We start from the raw sequence: 19,809 nt of genomic DNA on the forward strand, positions 1-19,809 counted from the left end.
CTCCTGAAGCTTTTTCCAATGAACAAAATTTTAAGTGTTATGTATTATGCACAATGTTAGGATTACATGTATTTTGTAAAAACACTGCACCTCAGATTTAGTATGGAAATTGCCACATTAAAGACAACATATTCCAACAATTTATAACACTGATGACTTTCATAATAGTCTTCAAAACAGGCTGGTGATAAATGCCGGTGAAGGCACCTCTTTGACAATCAGCCCCCCAAGTGCTCATATAGCCATGATATATATTCTAGAGGCTTTGGCACCCTCTGCAGGATTTCAGGAGCACGGCCAAATTTAATCAGTCAACCTCCGTCATTGATTGAGCCTTGTGTAACAACATAAATGTGCCAAGTGCACCTTTTCAGAAGAATGAAATATTTGTCAAACTACCAAAAACAATACATGTGTATGACTTATTCATTTACATTTAAGAGCGATCTGATAGTTTTTTTTTTAGATCCGACAAACTTGCATCAACCATTTAAGCAGCTGTAATGAGACAAGTTGGTACAGCGGAAGAGACACCATGGTCTGATGTATTTCAGCAACCCATCAACTGACGGGATTCATTTTGTAATTCACTTGGCAGTAATGGCGTGAAAGGTGAACATACATTTGGTTCCATAACACCAACACGTTAATCTGTTCAACATCCTGTTCTAAGACATTTCGATCTCTAGATGGCGCTGTGGCTACGAACCAAACCACTTCACCATGACATCATTCCCTACTGGCTACTGAACTGTCTACAGTTGATCGGCTAATTGTGATCATCAACCTTTCTCAATGAATCTCAAATCAATATGTACATCTACAGCTGATACACGATCATTGTGGCTAGAAGAAAAGATTCAATATGGAAGCGTAAAAAGTGTTGTGACAGTGGAGAGCATTTGGCCACTGATGAGATGTATCGGCTTGGTGATGAAACCACTCGCAGAAAGCATTTTCAAGCTGCTGGATGAGGCTGCGCCCCATTGCGATCGTTTGTTGGTCAGACTGAGGATCTGAAACAATCATGGTCCTTCACTGCCCTTTAGACAAAATTAGAATTAAACCAAGCGTTCATACATTAGGTTAATGTGTCCTACTTTATCATACTTGTCTGAAAACTTGATCGTGGACAAGAAACTATGACCCCTGAAGAGTCAGACAGGTTTATTGAGTCCATGTTATTCACAGCTTGGTCTTGGAATCAGTCATAGGGTTCAAAACAAAGACAGAAGCACAGCATTAGACTTTCTCCAAAAATGATTTATTAAACAGTTTTCTTGTTTGCAGCTGAAACCTGTGGAAAAATGAGAGAAAAACAACAACATGAAGCATATATATAAGAAAAGAACAGACATGGTGTAGTTAAAAACATGAAGCATATATATATAAATAAATATAAATATATATCAGAAAAGAACTGACATGGTGTAGTTAACTTCTGCCACCCTCACACCAAAACCAAGTACTTGCTCGGGGCAATTGTATCTTAATGGTTCCATCATGCTGCCATAGCTGGTGCAAAGGAACCAACTATTTAAACTCACTTTGGTTAATAGCAATCAAATTTAACTTCCCCATCTGCTTAATATTTATTAGTTTACATTGTAGCCACCGCCGTAACGTTATGTTTCCATAGGAAATGTGCAATTTAAGGAAGTAAGATGCTATCAAAATGCAATTTCACGGGGACTTGGATTTGGGAAGAAAACTGTTTGTGCTCTTTTTACTGCCAATAACAACCGGAAAAGTCCTACAGTACATGGCAGACACTTTGCTTGCATGAAATGGTAAAAAAAAAAAATCAACAGAAACGACAAAACACAAGGGGGATTCATGAGGAGCAACATGCTTCCTGACAGCCCTGTGCAGCCGGCAGGCGGGGCCAGGCTGCTCATTAGCATACTGCTCATTAGCATGGGTAAACAAGGAGAAAACTGGTGCCATACGGCAGACTCGCCAAGCATGAAATTCCCTCCTCGTGTTTACTCCCTTTACCCTTGGATTATCACAGGCGCTGCTGCATCTCTCCTGATTTTTTGACACGGCCCAACCGAGATTGGTCTTTCAGTTTAAGTCCAAACAAACTATTCCAACAAGTCTGTCGCCACTTGGCTGGCAGAGGAAGATTTGCCCAAGGACAAGTGCTTTAAAAAAAAAGCATCGTCTGCTAAGGTGCTGCAGGGTCCCGCAACAGACGACGTGTCGCATCAAAGCAAAGGGATGATGTTTCTGTGATCACACACGCTCAAGGCATCACCCCAGGACCGTCTTAACGCCACATGAGATGGCGGTGTATCATACAGTCAGCCTTTGCCTGGTCAGCGTGAAGTGGCGATGACATTCACTCAACAGCTAGGGAGCTTGAGTGTTTAAATTCTATCATTTTTAGATCTGGGAACTTTTTTGAAATTCCTAAAACAGTAAAAAAGCAGAGGTGCATGTTGTCATACACCAGCTGGGTTGTGTACGACTGCTAAATGAAACAAGTCTACGCCACTGAGACAAATTTGCTGCATTAGAGAAATGTTCTCATTTGAACCAACAGGTTTACATAATAATCGAGGCCATAATCTCTACACAACCCATCGACCAGGGTTAATTTCTAATTTATTCTACTGTAAATGGTAAATGCTGATTGTCGACATGGGTCACCCGGTGGCATTGAATGCAAAATTGTGCGTTTAAAAACTGAAAGATTCATCAGGATATGACATACCCTCCGGCGAACCAAAAATATAACAAAATGTTTTTAGAGTTAGAGAGAAATGAAACGATTACAGACGGATGGACAGATGCACACGTACTTATCACTATATATTCCCCACATTGTATGCCGGGTTGATAAAAAGAGCAGGGTGGAGAAGTAGTGAGGCAGTGAAGGGGTTTAACAATGAGTTTCACGTTACACTTTATATTCACAAACAACAATGTTGCCAGGTTGTTGCAATGTTATGGGCAGACATAGCCAACAGCATCAGTGACTGTATTGGTCATTATTGCCCATTTGTAATAATAGATTTGTCCGTTTAAAATGTTACAAACGTTGAATCACACTGCCCTTATGTAAAATGAACATCTTCCACCAAGTTAAAAATATCTGTTGTATCCCGTTTGTCTCTCTCCCACTGTTTTCTGCCAAAACAATGTTTTTCCTCTGCAGTACACCATGTTAAATAGATTAGATATACTACGGTATGATTAAATGCTCCTTTTTGTACTTAATTGACTCAAAAGCATTAATTGCTCAATGTTGTGATCAAAGCTCAGAGCTGAGGGCATCAGCTAATAAACACAACAGGTAACTGGCCTCAAAAATGTCAGGGGAAATAACTAAAGGTGCATCCAGACATGGAAAAAAAAAACTAGCATTAATCAAGCCAGATTATCAGTTACTATAGTTTTACTAAATCTTCAATTTAATTACTTGTGTGAATGTAGAAATAATAATTATGGGAGACATATTCGCGACTCACCTGGCCAGCAATTCTATCCAGGTCTCTTGTTCCCTGGGAGGTTAGTCTGCGACCGCTGTGAGAGAGAGCAGCAAAAATGAACAACAGCAACAAACATCAACAGCGTAACTTGGTCAAACATCAATACACAAAATGCTTGATTCTACAATTACTTCTTTACACCACATTGACCACAGCATTAGTCACAGTCAGCGCGATCAATGCTCCATCCAGACATGTTGGCAAAATTCACACCCACAATGCAAAGAACAATTCAAAATGGAATGTTAAATGTTATTTTCCTGCCCACTTGAACTGAACAAAATCAGGCCAATCAATCAAAACTTTTTTACAGAGTAACAACATTTTAATTGCGCACAGCAGAATTCTACCTAACGTATTTATAGGTTTCGGGTCCGCATGTCATGCATCTGCATAGATGAAGATGCAAATGTGGAGTAACAGGACTACACACTAGTGATGCATGTAAATTCAGAACAATTTGTCCATGCAGTCAGCTTTGACTACAAGTACAATGCCAACACATCCAAAGAGAAGGCTCATTCAAAGTACACAGTACCTCTTAACTGTGCACTTCTGGATTTTAAAAAAATTCTGCCATTCAAACAAGACTTTAGGTTTATTAAATCTCTAGGTTTCAAGAACCGCTAAATACAACATAGAAGATACTTGCCCATTGGGATCCTTCTCAATCATCTTAAGGAGCTCGAGGGCCTGCAGCACCTTGCGAGCCACGTTCTTGGATCCTACACTGTAGTGGGAAGGACACACGCCGTTCCTGTTGCGACCTCCATAGATCTTGGTCATGGAGCCAACGCCGGCACCTCCGCGGAGGTACAAGTGGCGGACTGTGGATGCTGAGGGAGCATAAGAGATGTGTCGATATCACTGGTTGTTTGACCTTGAGGATTAGCCCTCACCATGATGAAAAGCAGATGATGGGATATATGGGAATGTGGCCTAAGTGAGACATCAATATAATTAGTAGCGCTGTTTAATAATTCACAAGCAAAGCACTAATTAACTTAGGTAAGAGTGAATAAGCTGTACATTATCACTAAGCATTGAAGAGTTTACTCTTTCACTCAATCACTAATTTAAGGTGTGTGATTAAAGACACCATTTGAGAAAAACCTTAAAAAATAAAAGCCAAACGCACAGATAAAAATTACCCTATCCTCTGATTTTCAGTCCCTCATAACGCAACAACAGTCAACTCTCAGCCGCAGACCATGTTAACTTCAGTGAACAAAATCAAAATAACTCGGACGACCCGAGTCTTGTTTGCTAGTTAAACCCACTCTGCATTTATGACAAATCTCCTTACAAACATCTTTACATGCCCATGATGGAATTTAGTGAGTCTGTCAGGGGGGACTGCACCAACTTCCAACATGAGCATGTGGTCGAATTACTGTGCATTCATTTTAACACATTTAATAAAAATTCATTATTTTTTACTTTATTGATAAGAGACAAGTATTTCTGGTAGTGGTGTAAGGAAATACTGATACACCGAGTATTGCAATTTATTTTGTGATAATGTGTTGTTTCAGAAAAAGGCTGCATTCATTTATGATTATGTTTACAATCAAATATCTGTGGCAGACAGTGGTTCAGCTTGTGTTGTGTTTAAACACACTGCCGCTAGATATTGTTTCAATATCCGGCCATTTGACTCTTCCACATCAGCATAACGCCACAACTTACACGTGAATTTAACGTGGATCAACGTTGCTTACAGCTTCACATAAAATCTTAAACTAATGAATGTTACCCCTGAAACATGCCGTGTCACACATCAAAATGCCAGATCTGTGTCCATATTTAGCCCAACTACTGTACCACAATGCCACCCAGGACCAGTTGGAACACAAATTTAACAAATATTCAGACTTACCCGCTCTGATGTAGAACCAGTTCTCATCGCTGGGGGCCAGCTCCTTGTGCTTACCCAGCTTGACGAGGTCCACCCAGTCGGGCACCTTCAGCTTTCCTGACCTGGGATGGGAGAGATGTCAGCATCATGTTAACCAGAACTGGACTCCATACCAGTGATCCGCATCACGAGTACTACAGCCATTGCATTGCATCCAAACAGGCGGTCTACTAATTAAAATGAAGATAGAACAAATGGCAAGTTAACTCAGTGCTGCCATAGTAAAAAACAAACTTTGGGGGTGGGGGGACATAATACTCACTTCTTCAGGAAGGCCGCCAGGGCACGGACAAACTCCTGCTGGTTGACGTCTTTCACTGTGACACCAGGCATCTGGACAACAAGAGTGCACCAACGTTACTTTCCGCACAACTGACAAAAGAAATAAGCTAAGCTGACAAATCAACACAAATCTAGGGATACTCCAGCCGGGTGCTGTCCAGCGTGGTGCTGGACGAAATGAACAGTATTAGGAGGAATTTGAGAAGTCAGTTGCTTCGTCTAGATGCTCAGACGACACGAGTGAACCGCCCTGTTTAATTACAGATGTGATGTAGTTACAACTAATATCAAAGCACCACCAGAACACATTCGGAGCACGTACATGTGAAGGGGCTCTCGGCTGCACGCTTCCAGCCGGCATGAGCTTTGCTACTAGCAAGTGCTAACCGCGTACTAGCTGCAACCGGAGCCGCCGAGAACGAGAGCCCCGTCTTGGTCGTGAACCCACACACCAACACTCAATTCATCAGGATCACGATGTACACAGACACAAATATATATATATACGTTCGTTTGCTATTTCAGCGACAAATGTGGAGGCGAGACCGCGACAGTTAGCCACCAGCTAGCGGGCCTCAACGAGGTAGCACGGGGGCCGCCATAGCTCAGACCGACGGCGAGAGCGCAACGTTCAAGTAAAAATCATTGTAAAAGCTAATAAAACGCGTCTCCTGACCTCACGCGATGCCCGACCACTTCATAAAGGAGTGTTCTCTGTGCTACCTGAGCGCGTTACGACGGTAAAAGCTGCAGGTTGGAGGCAGTTTAATGCGAAATAACCGGGAAAGAAAAATACAGCGCTTTACCTTGCGTGTGGACAGCGAAGGGAAGAGGGTGGAACGGGGTTTCCAACCCGTGTTAAGAGGGGCAAGTCTCGTTCCGTTTCGCGAGATCTGAGCGTTGTTTTCTCCACCGATGACTTTGTGATGGCCGCCGCGGTGACTGAAGACAACCGTTTTCATGGATTTTTCGCAATACATCATTTATTTTATTCCCACCTTTTACAATTAAATATGTATTTGGGACTATAAACTAGTCAAGAATAAACAAGCGTGGCAAAATAAAAATATTTTTCAGACGCAGTAGTGCTTATGAACAGTAACCTTAGGTGCATTTAAAACTGCAGCAATCTAAATTACATCTCTGTCAATCGATAACCGTTAATCTCTGTTTTTGATTTAAATTGCACCTGCCTGGAGCATGGAGGTTGGCCCTGTTGGCAGACAGTGGAATAATGAGTTGTAGACACAATGATATCCTTGATAGATTTATTATTGAATTTTCTTCCCATTTAAAAAAAATCACAAGCACACATTACATTTTGAGGACTCACATCTTTCCAAAAATGTTCAGTTGTCATCGTTGTCATGAGACGATTTTTCCATGTATTATGCTCTATTTAATTAACTTTTTAAAATCACAATATTAGAGGAGAGGGTCCTAAGTATCTCAGCAAGCTTGTCCAATATACACAGTTTCATATTTATTACATATAACAAGTATATATTTTGTCTCATGGGAAATTTCGTTTTAAGATAAGACTGTAAAATGTCTTTGATATCTCTATTCATCTTTATTACCTCCAACTCGGGTCCACTCCATCAAAAAGCACATTGCCTTAGGAGTTAAGAGCTCCTTCTCATTTTCTTTTATTTCCGTCATATAAGAGAACATTGGAAGAATCGAGGAAGATGTGAGTGAGAATTTTTTTACTTTAAAAGTCAAGAATAAAACACGTGTATGTCCATACTCACGTATGTGCATGTGCGTGCGCGTGTGTGTGTGCGTATGTACCGTATTTACATATTTCACTGGTTGGCAGAGTGTTGCCCTTTGCACATCTCACATGGAAAGGGCAGCCATGCTCCAACATTGACACAATTGATATGTTTGCTGAGACAGGAGAGAGAGAGATAGAAGGCAGGTGGATAAGTAGAGGTCTATGATTCAGGTTTACTCTGTCAGTGGGGGCAGACTCTTTAGAGTGAGAGGTGTGTGAGGGAGCGATAGAGACCCTGGAGGGAAGTAAAAAGGCAGCCAAGCCATACAGAGGACATATTTTAGAGCTTTGAATAAACTATCTGTGTCATTGCAGGGCTTCACAACAGGTAACCGTGTCTTTTTTTTTTATCCTAATCTACGCCTTTGATGTAATATCAGCACCTTGGCTCATGCTGACTTTTCTCTAAATTGCAGTGACTGTGCTGAAACGCTTGGCCCTATAGCTTGAATATTGCTTCAAAGAGCTTAATTGATGAATTAAGGCAATTAATTACACCGAGAGTGTCCAGCCGCCAATATGAATTGGAAACTCACACAAGGTGGATTAAACTCCATTAATTACTTCAGTAAATCAATTTGGCCGAGGCCCTTCAAGTGGTGAGACAGGAGACAACTGTGTAAAGTGATTATGAAGAGGTTATTTCATCCAGTCCTGATTATTATGGAAAAGTGAAGACTAACCCCACATGTTCTGGAAAGGTCAAACTAATTACCTGGAATGGACAGGTGGCATATTGCGGCGGCAAATCTTCCATTTCAATATTCATCCACTCCACTTCATGTGAGACTATTGTTTGAAAATGCGCTAAAAATAGCTGCCAATCACTTTTGAATACATTTGCTGAAAATTACTCATCGGGGGGTGGGGGGCTGAGCACTATGCGTAATTGAGTGTCAGTGTTCATGTATTTACGTATCAATGTCTAGGTCTATTCAGGTTCCAGAGAGTACGAGTGTGAATGATGGGCCAGTTGGAGAGGAGAGGCAAAACATAGACCCTGAAAAAATAGGCAAGAGTGTTAACAGTATGTTGCCACCCAGCTTGGTGCTTGTTGCTCTGTGTTTGCATGGTGCTCACATTCTCAGAGGAGACGTTCTGTCAGGTCTGGTCCGGGGCTGACCTTTTCACTCTCCAGGCACGTTTACAGCTCTCCAATACCTATCAAAATAATCTAGTTTCTCGCTGCTCATCTCTCTGCCCCCAGCACAAACGTGCATCATATTCTCTCCCCTTCCACGTCTGTACTTTCTGCCTCTCTTGCCGACTGTTTTTATTATTCTCACCGATGCCCTTATGCTTAACCTCAAACTATCCTCCATCCTTTGTCATTCCCTTCTCATTTGTATTCCCTCTGTTTTTTTTTGTATGTTCGACCATTCCTTTGGCAATGCAAGCGGATGCTGCAGGGGCAATCTTTGTTGAAAGAGACATTGTGGGAACGGGTGGCAACTAGAGTGGCAGTGAATGAGACTTTGTTTGCATAAGCATCAACACATTTTTTCCCTCTATTTTGCTCTTTCTTATCACCCTCAGTAATGGCTTTTTAAACTGTAGTGAAATATATTCTTTGCCATTATCTGTCTCTCTCTCACTCTCTCTCTCTCTCTTTTCTTTTTAAATCTCCCCTAGATATGGAATTCATGTGGCTGTACTCCCTGTGCCAGTGCATCTTATCTGTAGCTGTAATAGTGGTGAGTGTGAGGCTGTGTATGGCGGTCAGCGGTAGTGGTACAGTGGCTGACACCCAAGTGGGAACGCAGGGTGCCAGACCCCAACCAGGGAGCGTCTCATGTTGTCTTCGACTGTGCCTGGGCTGGTTGGGGGCTATCGGGGGCGCGATGGAAGTCCCCGCAACTGTGTTACTCAACCTGCGAACCCCCCAGTGTCTGTACACCTGCATAACCATGGTGTGTTTCCCACTGCTGGTCAGGCAGTTTACCATGATCCTGTTAATGCTGCTCACTCTTGACGCCCACCTGCAGCATCGCTTGGCAGACAGGTGAGTCTATAAAAGATGGTTGAATTGGTTAAAACCCACCCTAGAAGAGAAATTATTAAACTACTCAGTGTGAGTTTAAGTGGAAACCTTAACATGGTACACATGCAGTTAATATCAGTTGGATACTAATGGTGGGTGCACAAGGTGTTTTCTCAGAAATGCAATAAAGCATCACAGACTGCATTTAGAATAACACACAGTGCTTAAATACATTCTTGTACATGTGTGGAAGAGAGTGAATATGTGGGTGGCAAGAGTCAACCAACAGTCTCAAGTGTGCTTTCAGCAGTGATGAAAAAAATCAATATAAGGGTAAAGGAAAAACTGTAAATATGTCAAGATGTGCCATTAAATGGAATACTGTTAAATGATAGTGTTAGTTCAGAGCTCATCAGGCTGTTCTACTACTACACACACACACACACAGACACACACACACATACATGTCCATCTGAGAAATCGACGAGTGCATTTTTGAATAGGCTCTGAGGCTGTTACATTTATTGTTTGATTGACAGTGACCAACAATTACAGTCTTTCAGTGGAAGCGTCTTTTGGTAATGGTCTTCAGTTGCCTTAAACTGCTAATATTTGTAATATTGTATTTTTGTGTTTTAGGTGTTTACAAAAACAGTTACCTGCAGTCAGTTAATGAGTCATTTTGTATTTTTAGTGGGAGACGAGTGTCCAGTGTTCATTTCTTGCTATAATTCCAGCAGTTTCAGTATAGCCTTGTTTCAAACCTTTCCACATCCGCATGTCTTTGATTGCCAGGTACTCCTCAGTGGTGACCCGTCGGCGAGCCCTGTGTGTGGTTCTGGTGTGCTGGGTGGGCTCCGTACTGTCGTCCTTTGCGCAGTTCTTCAGCTCGGACCTCCTCGACACCTGGAGAAGCAGTGGTACCGGTGGGGGCACAGCTGGCCTCGGGCTGGCTGGCAACTGGACGACCTCTCTACCCGATCTCTCCCCCTCTCCTCCACTTAAGCACCTCCATGACCTCAAGGTCATTGGGAAGTACCTCCCGTACGGAGGCTTCCTTTCCAAGTTTTATGTGGAGGACATGCACAACTTCACCTACGCTGAGATTCACAGCAGTCACTGGGGAGTGTGTGCTCCTGACAATATTCTCAGCCCCCAGTTCCTTGTCTATGTTCATGGGATGACAGTGTTCATGCTACCCTTGCTTTGCCTGCTGGTCATTTACCTTGATCTGCTATGCATGAGGCCCAGGAAGACTCCTTTTACTCATTCTGACCCTCCAAAAGATGACTCCTGGCACATCCGTTCCCTGGCTCTGTCTCTCACCCTTTTAGTTCTGCTGTGCCTGCCTATCTACATTATCCATGCTCTGTTGCTTTTCACCCCCGGCATCCATCTTCCTGCCTGGGCTCATGCAATTGCCCTCTTCCTCTTCCAGCTGTACAGCCTTGTGCCCCAGATCCTCTTCACTCCGCCTTGGAAACAGGCAGGTGAAGAACGAGCAACCTTTCCTCTTTCTGTTCCCAGCCTTCCTCCTGCAGTCGCCCAGTCCAGACAAAAGTCAGTCCGTATGGCCCTGTGTGAAGCAGTGCAGGCAGGCCCCTGGTTTTCCGCCATACACTCCCTGAAAGCTGAAGTTTGCCCAGATGTCTGAGATCTTGACACCGTGGAAGATGCAAGGTTTAAAAGCCGCTAAATAATCGTCCTATAACAATATCTCCTTGATGTTTTGGATGCATACGTGTTTAGAGGAAATGGCTTGTGGACGGAAGAATAGTAAATATAACGTATTCGTGTTGTTGTTGGCTTTTCAACTAATCAGCAGCACCGCGCACAGGCATTATGCTTAAGTCGCAAATGAAAAGGCCAGTTAATTATCAGGTCCCAAATCAAATGTCAGTGAGAAAATGAAGTCTCCAGATGATGACTAGTATCCCGATCGCAGATGTCTGTTTTCTTAGACTGCTCCTCCTATGGGTCTTATTCTAAGCCTATTTTAAGACTCCACTAAGTTAACCACCAGTAATGTAGATATGTAAGTGACAGCGTTTAATTAAACATTCAGTAATGACATGGTGATCCAGGGAGGACGCAAGCTTTGTAGGGAAAACATAATGAACCTGGTTACGACACAATCTTCATGGCTGTTTAGATTAAACTTGTGAATACAATGATATGCCCTGTTGTAATAAAAGGGCCTTGCTCACACTAATGGGGTTGTTCATCTTGAACCGTGTTGGTGTTAGAAATCACGATGGGCACAAAAGGAGAAAAATCCATCTTTTTCTGCACAGAACATGGCCATCGCAGTCAACTTCATTTGTTTCTAATGATCATACATTGTTTCGCGCCCCCCCCCTTCCTCTCAGAGTTTAGATTTCGTGCTTGCTCTTTAGGTTAGTTGACCATTTTTCAGCTCTTCCTACAGATCTTGTGTCTTTTTCATCTATTTTCTCACTCGTCATGTCTTTCCCTACGTACTGTCTCATCATTATGTACCCCAAAAATACACATTATATGAGTACAGCGTGTTTTTACCAAAAAACACAAAAGATCTCTGACTGGAAAACAGTATTGATAAAGAAACTTGTTGGGGGGGGGGGGGGGGGGGGGGGCATTCCCTCAGCTTCCCTAGCACTGCCGCCCCAGTCAATTATTATGTCTGCCTGAAAGCTTCCTGATTATGCCAGGCTTCGGCACACTCAGCCAACTCAATCAATGCCTCAGGATATGCAGCCGCTCCGTGGAAACCTCCGTGCCTTGCTGAGGTCACACCGTCGAGACCAGTGAACACCATCCTTTAGGGTCACTTGGGTTGACTTTAAAGACAGACAAAACTGTGTCTAATCCACCATGCAGCCACCAGAAATATAAGGAGTTCGTGATTAGATGGCCCGCGATGTTTACTGCAACTCGTAGAAATGAAATATGATTGCCATAAATGAGTCATAAACGCGGAACTCTCTGATGTGAGCCCGTTCCAGGACGTTAATCTGTGAAAATAGCATCAAGGAGAAAAGCGTAAGATATTCATGGACTTTTTCTTCTCATTATTGGCCAGCTTGTGGTACATTGACTGCATGTCATAAAGTTGGGGAGGAATACAGCTTACTGGCGCTTGGCTTGTCCCCGTCTTGTATTTTTACTTATGTCCATTGATTCGATAATCACCATCTATGATCACAGTGGTGGTCTGATTGTCATCGGGTCGAGCAGCTGAGCCGTATCATTGTTATGGTCAGATAGTGGCCAGTTTCCCGGGATTCACCAGTGTCAGGGATTACAGCCTTATCAACTAACCAGCAGTAAACCCTGGCGAATTTCAAAGTGAATACAATTTTCGGTCTGTAGAAAACAAACAAAACAATATTTGCACAAAAGTTTACTGTTGCATCCAGGTTTCTTCTTTTTTTCTGTGACGCGAAGCAGAAATAACTATCAAACAACCAACAAACCCAACCAGACTGAGTGCTGCGAAACCCACAGGGAAACAAACCTTTGTTTGAAGGGCACACTCTTCTGTTTTGAAGACACAAAGACATAAAGGGACAATATTTCCAGGTTTACTACCCATCGACCACAGCGGGTCTGATAGCAGGAACAACCTGCGCTACCTTTGTGTCACCATAAACTGAAGATATGTCTGGTGTTGACTTGTGTACTGTATATGTGTGAATTGTTTGCCGGCCACAGTGTCAACTCATGCTGGTAGCGCCTGGGAAGTCCATTACTTTGATTGCCATTTGACAATCTGTCTTTATGACAGGCGACCGTGGAGCCTTGCCATCGATGGAAGAGAAACACATCGATCTATCACACTGTGACCTCCGGCAGCTTTCAAATCTAGCCCTGTGCACAGATGGACATGTTGAGTGCTTCTCGACAGAATCGGGTATTGATTGCATGGAAAGCTAATGGCAGAGTCATATTTTTCTGTGTGCATCTGACTCAACCCTCCTTTCTACCCCACTATCTGTTCCTATATGATTCATTAGCAGCGCCACGCAATCTTCTGTTTCATTTATTCTATTTATTCAGTACCGGCTCCCCTGCCTCCGTCTTTATCTTTCTACCTATAACTCCACTTTTCCCCATTGATCTAATCATACAGTAAGCCTTGATCTCTTTTCACGGGATTTCAAAAACATTAATGTAACTTTTGTTTCCTTGGATTGCTGTGCCCTGTGTGCATAACAAATTGACCCTCCTGTACTAATAAAGAAACCTTGAACCTTAATTACACAGAAAATCCAAAAAACAGTCTGATCGCAAATGTTCTTTTTGGATCAATGTTTTTTTTTATTTTGTCGTGCTTTGTATCTTTCCCCTATAAAGAAATAGTTAGCTATATATCAACAATGACACATGGACTCTAAAATAAACAAGAGTGAAAGACTGGAGAAGAGACGACTAGGCACAGGAGACGAAGAGAGAGAAAGACTGGGAGAGAGAGGAAAGGTAAGAGTGAAAAAAGACAGCAATTTCTCTACATTAGAACCGAAGACAAACCATGGGAAGTGTACATTTCTTTAACATTTACAATTATAATAATAACAACAACAGCAATAATAATAACAGTAACAACAATCATAATTGTTCAAACAATAATAATAATTAATAAAAAAATCAATAAGACCTCTGGTTTCTCATAAAGACAAATGTTTTTTTTTATTGTTTTCTTTTTTTCTTTAAAGATCACTGGACAGTAGTTTGTTCGACGTTGCAACTCTATAGGCTAATATTCTGTGTTAGTATAGTTGCTTAATAATGAGTTTCAATAGTAAACAGTTTTTCTTATTTCTTAAAAGTTTCATTTTATGTTTTAATTTATGTTGCTGCTCTTTTATTATACAAATAAGGAATTCAGAGATATGTATACTAGTTCTGTCAACATGTTTACTGTACGTATGGATGTGTGCATGTATCTGCATGTGTGTGGTAGCATTAGGAAAAAAATATCCATTCCTTTTATTTTCCTATTCATTCATTTTGCTATCGCTCCCGTTGCCCTTCTTAATAAGACTTTTAAACCTTTTTATCCTCTTAATGACATTCTAAAATAATTAAGCCTTTCTTTAATGCCTTAGCAAGTAATATTCCTTTCTTCTTCCTCGGGAACGCAGCCCAACACTAATCCTTTTCATTATTAGGAGCCAACAAAGGAGGAGCGATTGAGGCGGGGGGGCGCAGACAGAGAGAATGAGAGCTATATGGGAGAGGGAAGAGACTGGTAACAGGTGAGTGTAGAGGAAGAAGGAGTAAATTAAAAGAAAAGGGAACCATCTTTTCCTCGCTGTTGCAGCGGGAGGAGAAAAAAAATGTAATTGGCAGGCCACCCAACCGGGATAGCAAAACAGGACAGTTAGCTTGTTCATGAAGTATGGATACTTCTCGGGACTCTGGGCTTATGCACTCCAGTGTTGTTATGGAATTATATATGAGATGCGCTCCGTGGGCAAGATACTTTGGCAATTTTGAAAATTTCTATTTTTCTAGTACCGGGCGCTCAATAGCTCCTGGTCTGGTCTGGTCACCCCCCTCTCCGTTTCCCCATCCCTCCTCACTCCCTTCTTCCTCTGTCTCTGCAGGTTGAAGATTGAGCTTTGTCAAATGGTTTTCTCCAGGCATGGAATTATGGCAGTCATCTGCCTCTAATTCCGCTTCCACTTTGGTGGCTGCACGGACAGAATGCCAGTTTTCTTTGTGCTCCCTGCTTCCCCCTCGATGAAAATAATTATGGCATAATTTCGTTATTGCCTACATGCCCCCCCCCCCTCGCTCTCTCCATTCCACCCCCCGGTTCCTCCGACTTGACAGTATATGGCACAGTCGTTAATGGCTGGTGGGTCTATAGGCTCTCGTTTTCTCAGTCTGTCTCTGGGTTGGTGTGTGTGTAGGATATGGACTGGAATGGAGCGGGATGAACTGGCTGTGTGCAGTATCTGTATACAGTCGCTTTCAGAAGGCTGCCTATTATGGCGCATTTGTGTAGAAGTGTATGTGTGTGTGTTTGTGTATACTATATATAAGGAGGGAGACGGGGAGAGGGAGGGATGGAGGGTTGAGGTCAGAAGAGAAGGGGATAGGGAAGGAGAAGGACTACAGTAGGTACTCCTTCTTGCCCTGGCTGGCGTCGTTCCCATTGAGGAAGGCTTCCTGCACCTCACCATGTTCATCCAACCCACTGGCCTCATGGGTAAGATAGGAACCTGGATACAAAGAAAGTGATAGAGAGTGCAAAAGAGACAGAGAGAGAGAGAGAGAGAGAGAGAGAGAGAGAGAGAGAGAGAGAGAGAGAGAGGGAGAGAGAGACCAAGAGGGAGATTTAAGGGGGAATGTTAGGAGGCAAAGCGTCAAGATCACTGCAGCGCCATGCAGCATTATCAAAACAATCAGCACAAATATTACTGAGTAACATACCTGTGAATGATTAATTCATTAGTTTACTGATTGTTAGGTCAATACCAAGCAAGAATAGGCTCTCGGGTACGGTACGACCCTACCGGTGGAAATGAAAAGGTAGGGGTCGGATGTGTGAGTAGGAGAGACAGAAGAGGAGAAAGTGGAGGTGGAGAAGATAATAGAGAACCAAAGACAGGGAGGGAGGAGAGATTGGCAGAAAAGGGTGGAGGGAAGGTTAGGTGCAAGAGAACAATGGCACGTGCATCACCCAGAAAAACCCCCCCATCAAATGCATTTTAAAACCCCGCAGGTCCATATGATTAACGATTGGGTGCAGTGCAGGTTACAAGAGAGCGAGAACCACACAAGTCATCTTCCTGCCGTAGTGTCCCTTCACTCCAGGGGTGAGTGACACGCTCATTCTCCTTACCGCAGAGGTGGACTGGCACGCTGACAGTCACGGCAGGCCGGAGAGCCCTAATGGCCCTGTCTCAACACTGATTGGTTGTAATGGGCCTGTCTGTGCGCTGGTTGGCGGTCATGCCATGCAGAATGTTAACTGATGGCTTGTCTAGCCATAGGGTAAGTAATGGCTGTTTGCAGCCTGCCACACTGTTCCAGGATCACTTCTTGGCAGCTGTGGTGCACAATCAAAGGCTGCCAAATTGAGGGCACTTAAAAAGATGGGTAATGCAGGAAGGCTGCTTTTAATAGATGAACCTTGATACACTAACATATAATCATAAAACATGGGACCACTCCTATATCTTTCGCCCAACCCTATCTCTGCCGACATCCTGGCCAAGGTCGTCCATCACAGGCAGTGCCTGATTGGAGAGGAGCATCCCATTCCGATCTACTCTGTACGGAGAATTTTTACGCCTCCGTTTAACAGATTATTCCAAAGAATCTGGCAATTACTGGCCCCCAGTTATATATATATTTTTTTACGACAGAAAAGAGAAAACATGCCAGTGAAAAATGTAATGGAATATTGTCAAGATACAGCCACTTCTTGCAAAAGAATCGTCTGTGTTACTTGAGACGTGTGTTTTTGTGAGCGCGTTACCTTTCTGTCGGACGGAGCACCAGATGGTGACAATGAGGACGCAGATGACGGTGAAAACCAGCAGTGCCAGAACGCCACCTATCACTGCGTATGGTACTGCACTGTGAGTCTCCACCACTGCACCGGGATCTGCAAAAGAAACAAGAGAGACACTCAATGTGTGTGGCTGGAGTGTGTGGTTGAAAAAAAGGAGAATATGGAGATAAAGTGAGAGAAAAGTACAGGCAAAGAAATCGAGTCAAAGTTCAGAAATGAAAGTGAGAGACAGAAAGCACATTAAAAAACACCAATGTGTGAGAGAGTACAGGGAGCAAGTCGATATCTTCCACCCATCTTGCATTATCACCTTTCATCGCCCCCCCGCTGCACAGAATGCCAGACAGAGTCATATTGGGTGAAAAAAGGTGGAGAAAAGTAAGGAAAGAATAAAGAAATAAGTATGTCTGCCTCTTAAAAAAAACCACTCCAGCCAAGCACCTGTCAAGAGAACAATGCATTTTGAATGAGGAAAATTTCAGTGTGTTTACACCCCAGGTAGCACAGCGCTGGGAAATTAAATCAAACACTTTGCCAAAAGATGAGTCAAGAGAAATAAAAAAAGACAAGAAAGGCTAAATTAAATTCGGTGACATTTTGTAACATAAAATTGCAGCAGTTATTTGTGTCAACCTTGCCTCTTACCAACTTCACAGTAAATCAAAGTAAGGGACAAATACTGAAACGGAAACAGAGCAATTGTGAAAGACAACTGTAGGTTTGAATTGATTTAACTGATTAAGCAATTAGTCAACCACAACTTTAATAATGGATTAACTATCTTAGTTTTTTCTTTATTTATTTCAATTAAATGAAGTGATGTCATTTAAATTGAGTATTGAAGGGTTGGTCAGAAAAACAATCAGCCGGCACCCGAGAACGCTCGAAATTGCGATTCTATCTTTCCCAGTAATTTCAGACTTTTTGTGGATGAAACAATTACTTAATTAGTCAGAAAACAAATCAACAGAGCAACTGTGTTGCTGCGGCTCTAGTATAGTTCAGAACACTTAAGACAGAGTTTGTGTCCTTAAGTGCAGGTATTGTAAGGATCTGTGTACAATTTCTATGTACACAAGGTTATTAGACATATAGAGAAATGGTTGGTACAAAGTACAAATTAAGATAATCTGCGCAGCCAAAAAAAACCAACCCATTTCTTTGAGTCTGGACTAACTGAGACTATATCCAAGTTGCTGACAATAACAAAAAGACTCTTTTTTTTAATGGGGCTGGATGAGAGGGGGGTGTAGTGGAAGAGCTGGTAAGGCCAATAGCAAGCGAGAACACAGAGTCATTGATGCGGCTTTTGGACCGTGACGGAGCGGATTTAAAACACATATCATTATTGCAGCGCTAACAATTAAAGATCAGGGGAGAATGAGACAGGGATGGTGGAGGCAAAAGAAAAGGAAGAGGCTGAACTCTGTGATGAACTGCATCACATTCCCGCTCATGTGCATGATCAACTATTGGCATGTGCTTGTGTGCGAATGATGAAGTAAATACTGGTGCATCTGCGGGCACACGGATAGGATCAAACCCAGGGAATGAAAAAGCAAGCAGTCGAGTGCCCTACACCTTTACCTCACTCCGCCTTGCTCCACTGCCGCCCAGAGCTACACACAAAATGACGGTATCAAAAAGAGTGTGTGTTGTTTCTCTTGGGAGCCCCTCATACGACACATCAACATCGACCAAGCGCTCCCGTGAAACTGTTTCTTTATGACAACTCCAAACATGCCCAGCAGGTGAACAATCTCTACCCGCCACACATGGTGGCAGCTGTAACAGAAGGACATGACGCTTCATCCCTCCTTTCACACACACACACGCACACGCACACACACACACACACACACACACACACACACACACACACACACACACACACACAGCAGCCTTTCCTTCTCCTGCTGTGTAACACTCATCTGATTAGACAACCCCTAGACGGCTGGTCTTTCTTATTTTTGTTAGTTTTCTTGCTCTCTCTCGTATGTGTGTGTGTGTGTGTGTGTGTGCAGATAATATGTTTGTGTAGCATCTTGTGTAGCCCTCCAGAGGCCAGTGTCAGTCAGTTAAAGGTTGGACGCACCGCCAGTTCCTTAAACTCTTAACACGGACTCATTAACAGTACCCACCAAGAGACCCATCCCAAACCACACGCACGCAGGCACACACACGCACAGGCACACACACACGCACGCACGCACGCACGCACACACAAACGCTGACTGTGCAGTGTGTGTGGGGGGCCTCAAACAGCCCGTGATAAGAAAAAAAAAGGGAGTGGGTGGTTGCACGTGGTGCATACCCAAGTGTCTGCAGACGTACACGTACGCTCATGATGCAGGGCAAAGGAAGGTTGAAGCCGAAACAGGGCGTGCGCAGGCAAGGCCACCAGAGAGCGATCAAATGTGTAGCGGAAGTGGAGGACAACAAAGGAGAGCAGGAAAGGACGTGGAGAGGTGGAGCGAGATGGAGGCAGAATATAAAGGTACGTGTGTGTGTGTGTGTGTGTTACCTTCCGGGTCCAAGGCGAAGCTGGGAGTTAGGAGGGTTGGGGTGGCGGGATGGGAGGTGATTGGTTGGGTGGAGGTTGGAGTGGGAGGGACCATGGTAGTGACTGACACATTATCTACAGACAGACAGGGAATGGGACGACACACACACATACAAATGCTCTTATCTACAACATGAAGCGACATTTCAACACAGGCATTGTGGGGTTTTACAGGCAACTTAGTGCTGCACATAAAACATGACACGTGCTTAATTATGGTCGAATATTAATGAAGCTGTGGCTCGGCATCCTGCTCGATAATCACTGGATGATTGCCTCGA

General features: G+C 43.1%; 3 protein-coding genes across 7 annotated transcripts in view; 1 reads left to right on the forward strand and 2 right to left on the reverse strand.

The window, feature by feature from the left end:
* Positions 1-1,242: 1,242 nt before the first annotated feature.
* On the reverse strand, positions 1,243-6,592 carry rps19 (ribosomal protein S19). Its single transcript, XM_035634891.2, has 6 exons — positions 6,504-6,592; positions 5,678-5,748; positions 5,377-5,477; positions 4,150-4,333; positions 3,477-3,531; positions 1,243-1,297 (listed from the first exon to the last, which is right to left on the reverse strand). Exons 2-6 carry the CDS (start codon positions 5,746-5,748, stop codon positions 1,268-1,270), a joined length of 441 nt encoding a protein of 146 aa, XP_035490784.1. The 5' UTR covers positions 6,504-6,592; the 3' UTR covers positions 1,243-1,267.
* A 2,519-nt stretch (positions 6,593-9,111) lies between these two features.
* Positions 9,112-11,729, forward strand: LOC118307120 (adenosine receptor A1-like). Its single transcript, XM_035629876.2, has 2 exons — positions 9,112-9,479; positions 10,254-11,729. Exons 1-2 carry the CDS (start codon positions 9,112-9,114, stop codon positions 11,110-11,112), a joined length of 1,227 nt encoding a protein of 408 aa, XP_035485769.2. The 3' UTR covers positions 11,113-11,729.
* A 2,004-nt stretch (positions 11,730-13,733) lies between these two features.
* The window catches only part of cadm4 (cell adhesion molecule 4), a 136,101-nt gene continuing 130,025 nt past the window's right edge, over positions 13,734-19,809 (reverse strand). For 3 of the 5 annotated variants that reach the window (XM_035633930.2, XM_035633920.2, XM_035633957.2), the window contains exons 7-9: positions 19,490-19,603; positions 16,930-17,058; positions 13,734-15,667 (exon numbers count right to left, since the gene is read on the reverse strand). In XM_035633930.2, the coding sequence (XP_035489823.1) occupies positions 15,558-15,667; positions 16,930-17,058; positions 19,490-19,603 (353 nt within the window). In that variant the 3' untranslated portion in view covers positions 13,734-15,557. Of the gene's footprint in view, positions 15,668-15,878; positions 15,958-16,929; positions 17,059-19,489; positions 19,604-19,809 lie in introns of all 5 variants that reach the window. The other 2 variants (XM_035633940.2, XM_035633948.2) reach the window with 2 other exon arrangements.

Source organism: Scophthalmus maximus, chromosome 1 (assembly GCF_022379125.1).
Source record: "Scophthalmus maximus strain ysfricsl-2021 chromosome 1, ASM2237912v1, whole genome shotgun sequence".
In the NCBI taxonomy this organism is placed as follows: Eukaryota; Metazoa; Chordata; class Actinopteri; order Pleuronectiformes; family Scophthalmidae; genus Scophthalmus; species Scophthalmus maximus.

Bases quoted from the DNA above. Each gene is read 5' to 3' on its own strand.
- rps19 (XM_035634891.2), bottom strand. From the start codon at position 5,748: ATGCCTGGTGTCACAGTGAAAGACGTCAACCAGCAGGAGTTTGTCCGT. The intron at 4,334-5,376 runs GTAAGTCTGAAT...ATGCTCCCTCAG, and splicing joins CTGGTTCTACATCAGAGCGG to CATCCACAGTCCGCCACTTG. The intron at 3,532-4,149 runs GCAAGTATCTTC...TCTCTCTCACAG, and splicing joins ATTGAGAAGGATCCCAATGG to CGGTCGCAGACTAACCTCCC.
- LOC118307120 (XM_035629876.2), top strand. From the start codon at position 9,112: ATGGAATTCATGTGGCTGTACTCCCTGTGCCAGTGCATCTTATCTGTA. The intron at 9,480-10,253 runs GTGAGTCTATAA...TTTGATTGCCAG, and splicing joins CAGCATCGCTTGGCAGACAG to GTACTCCTCAGTGGTGACCC.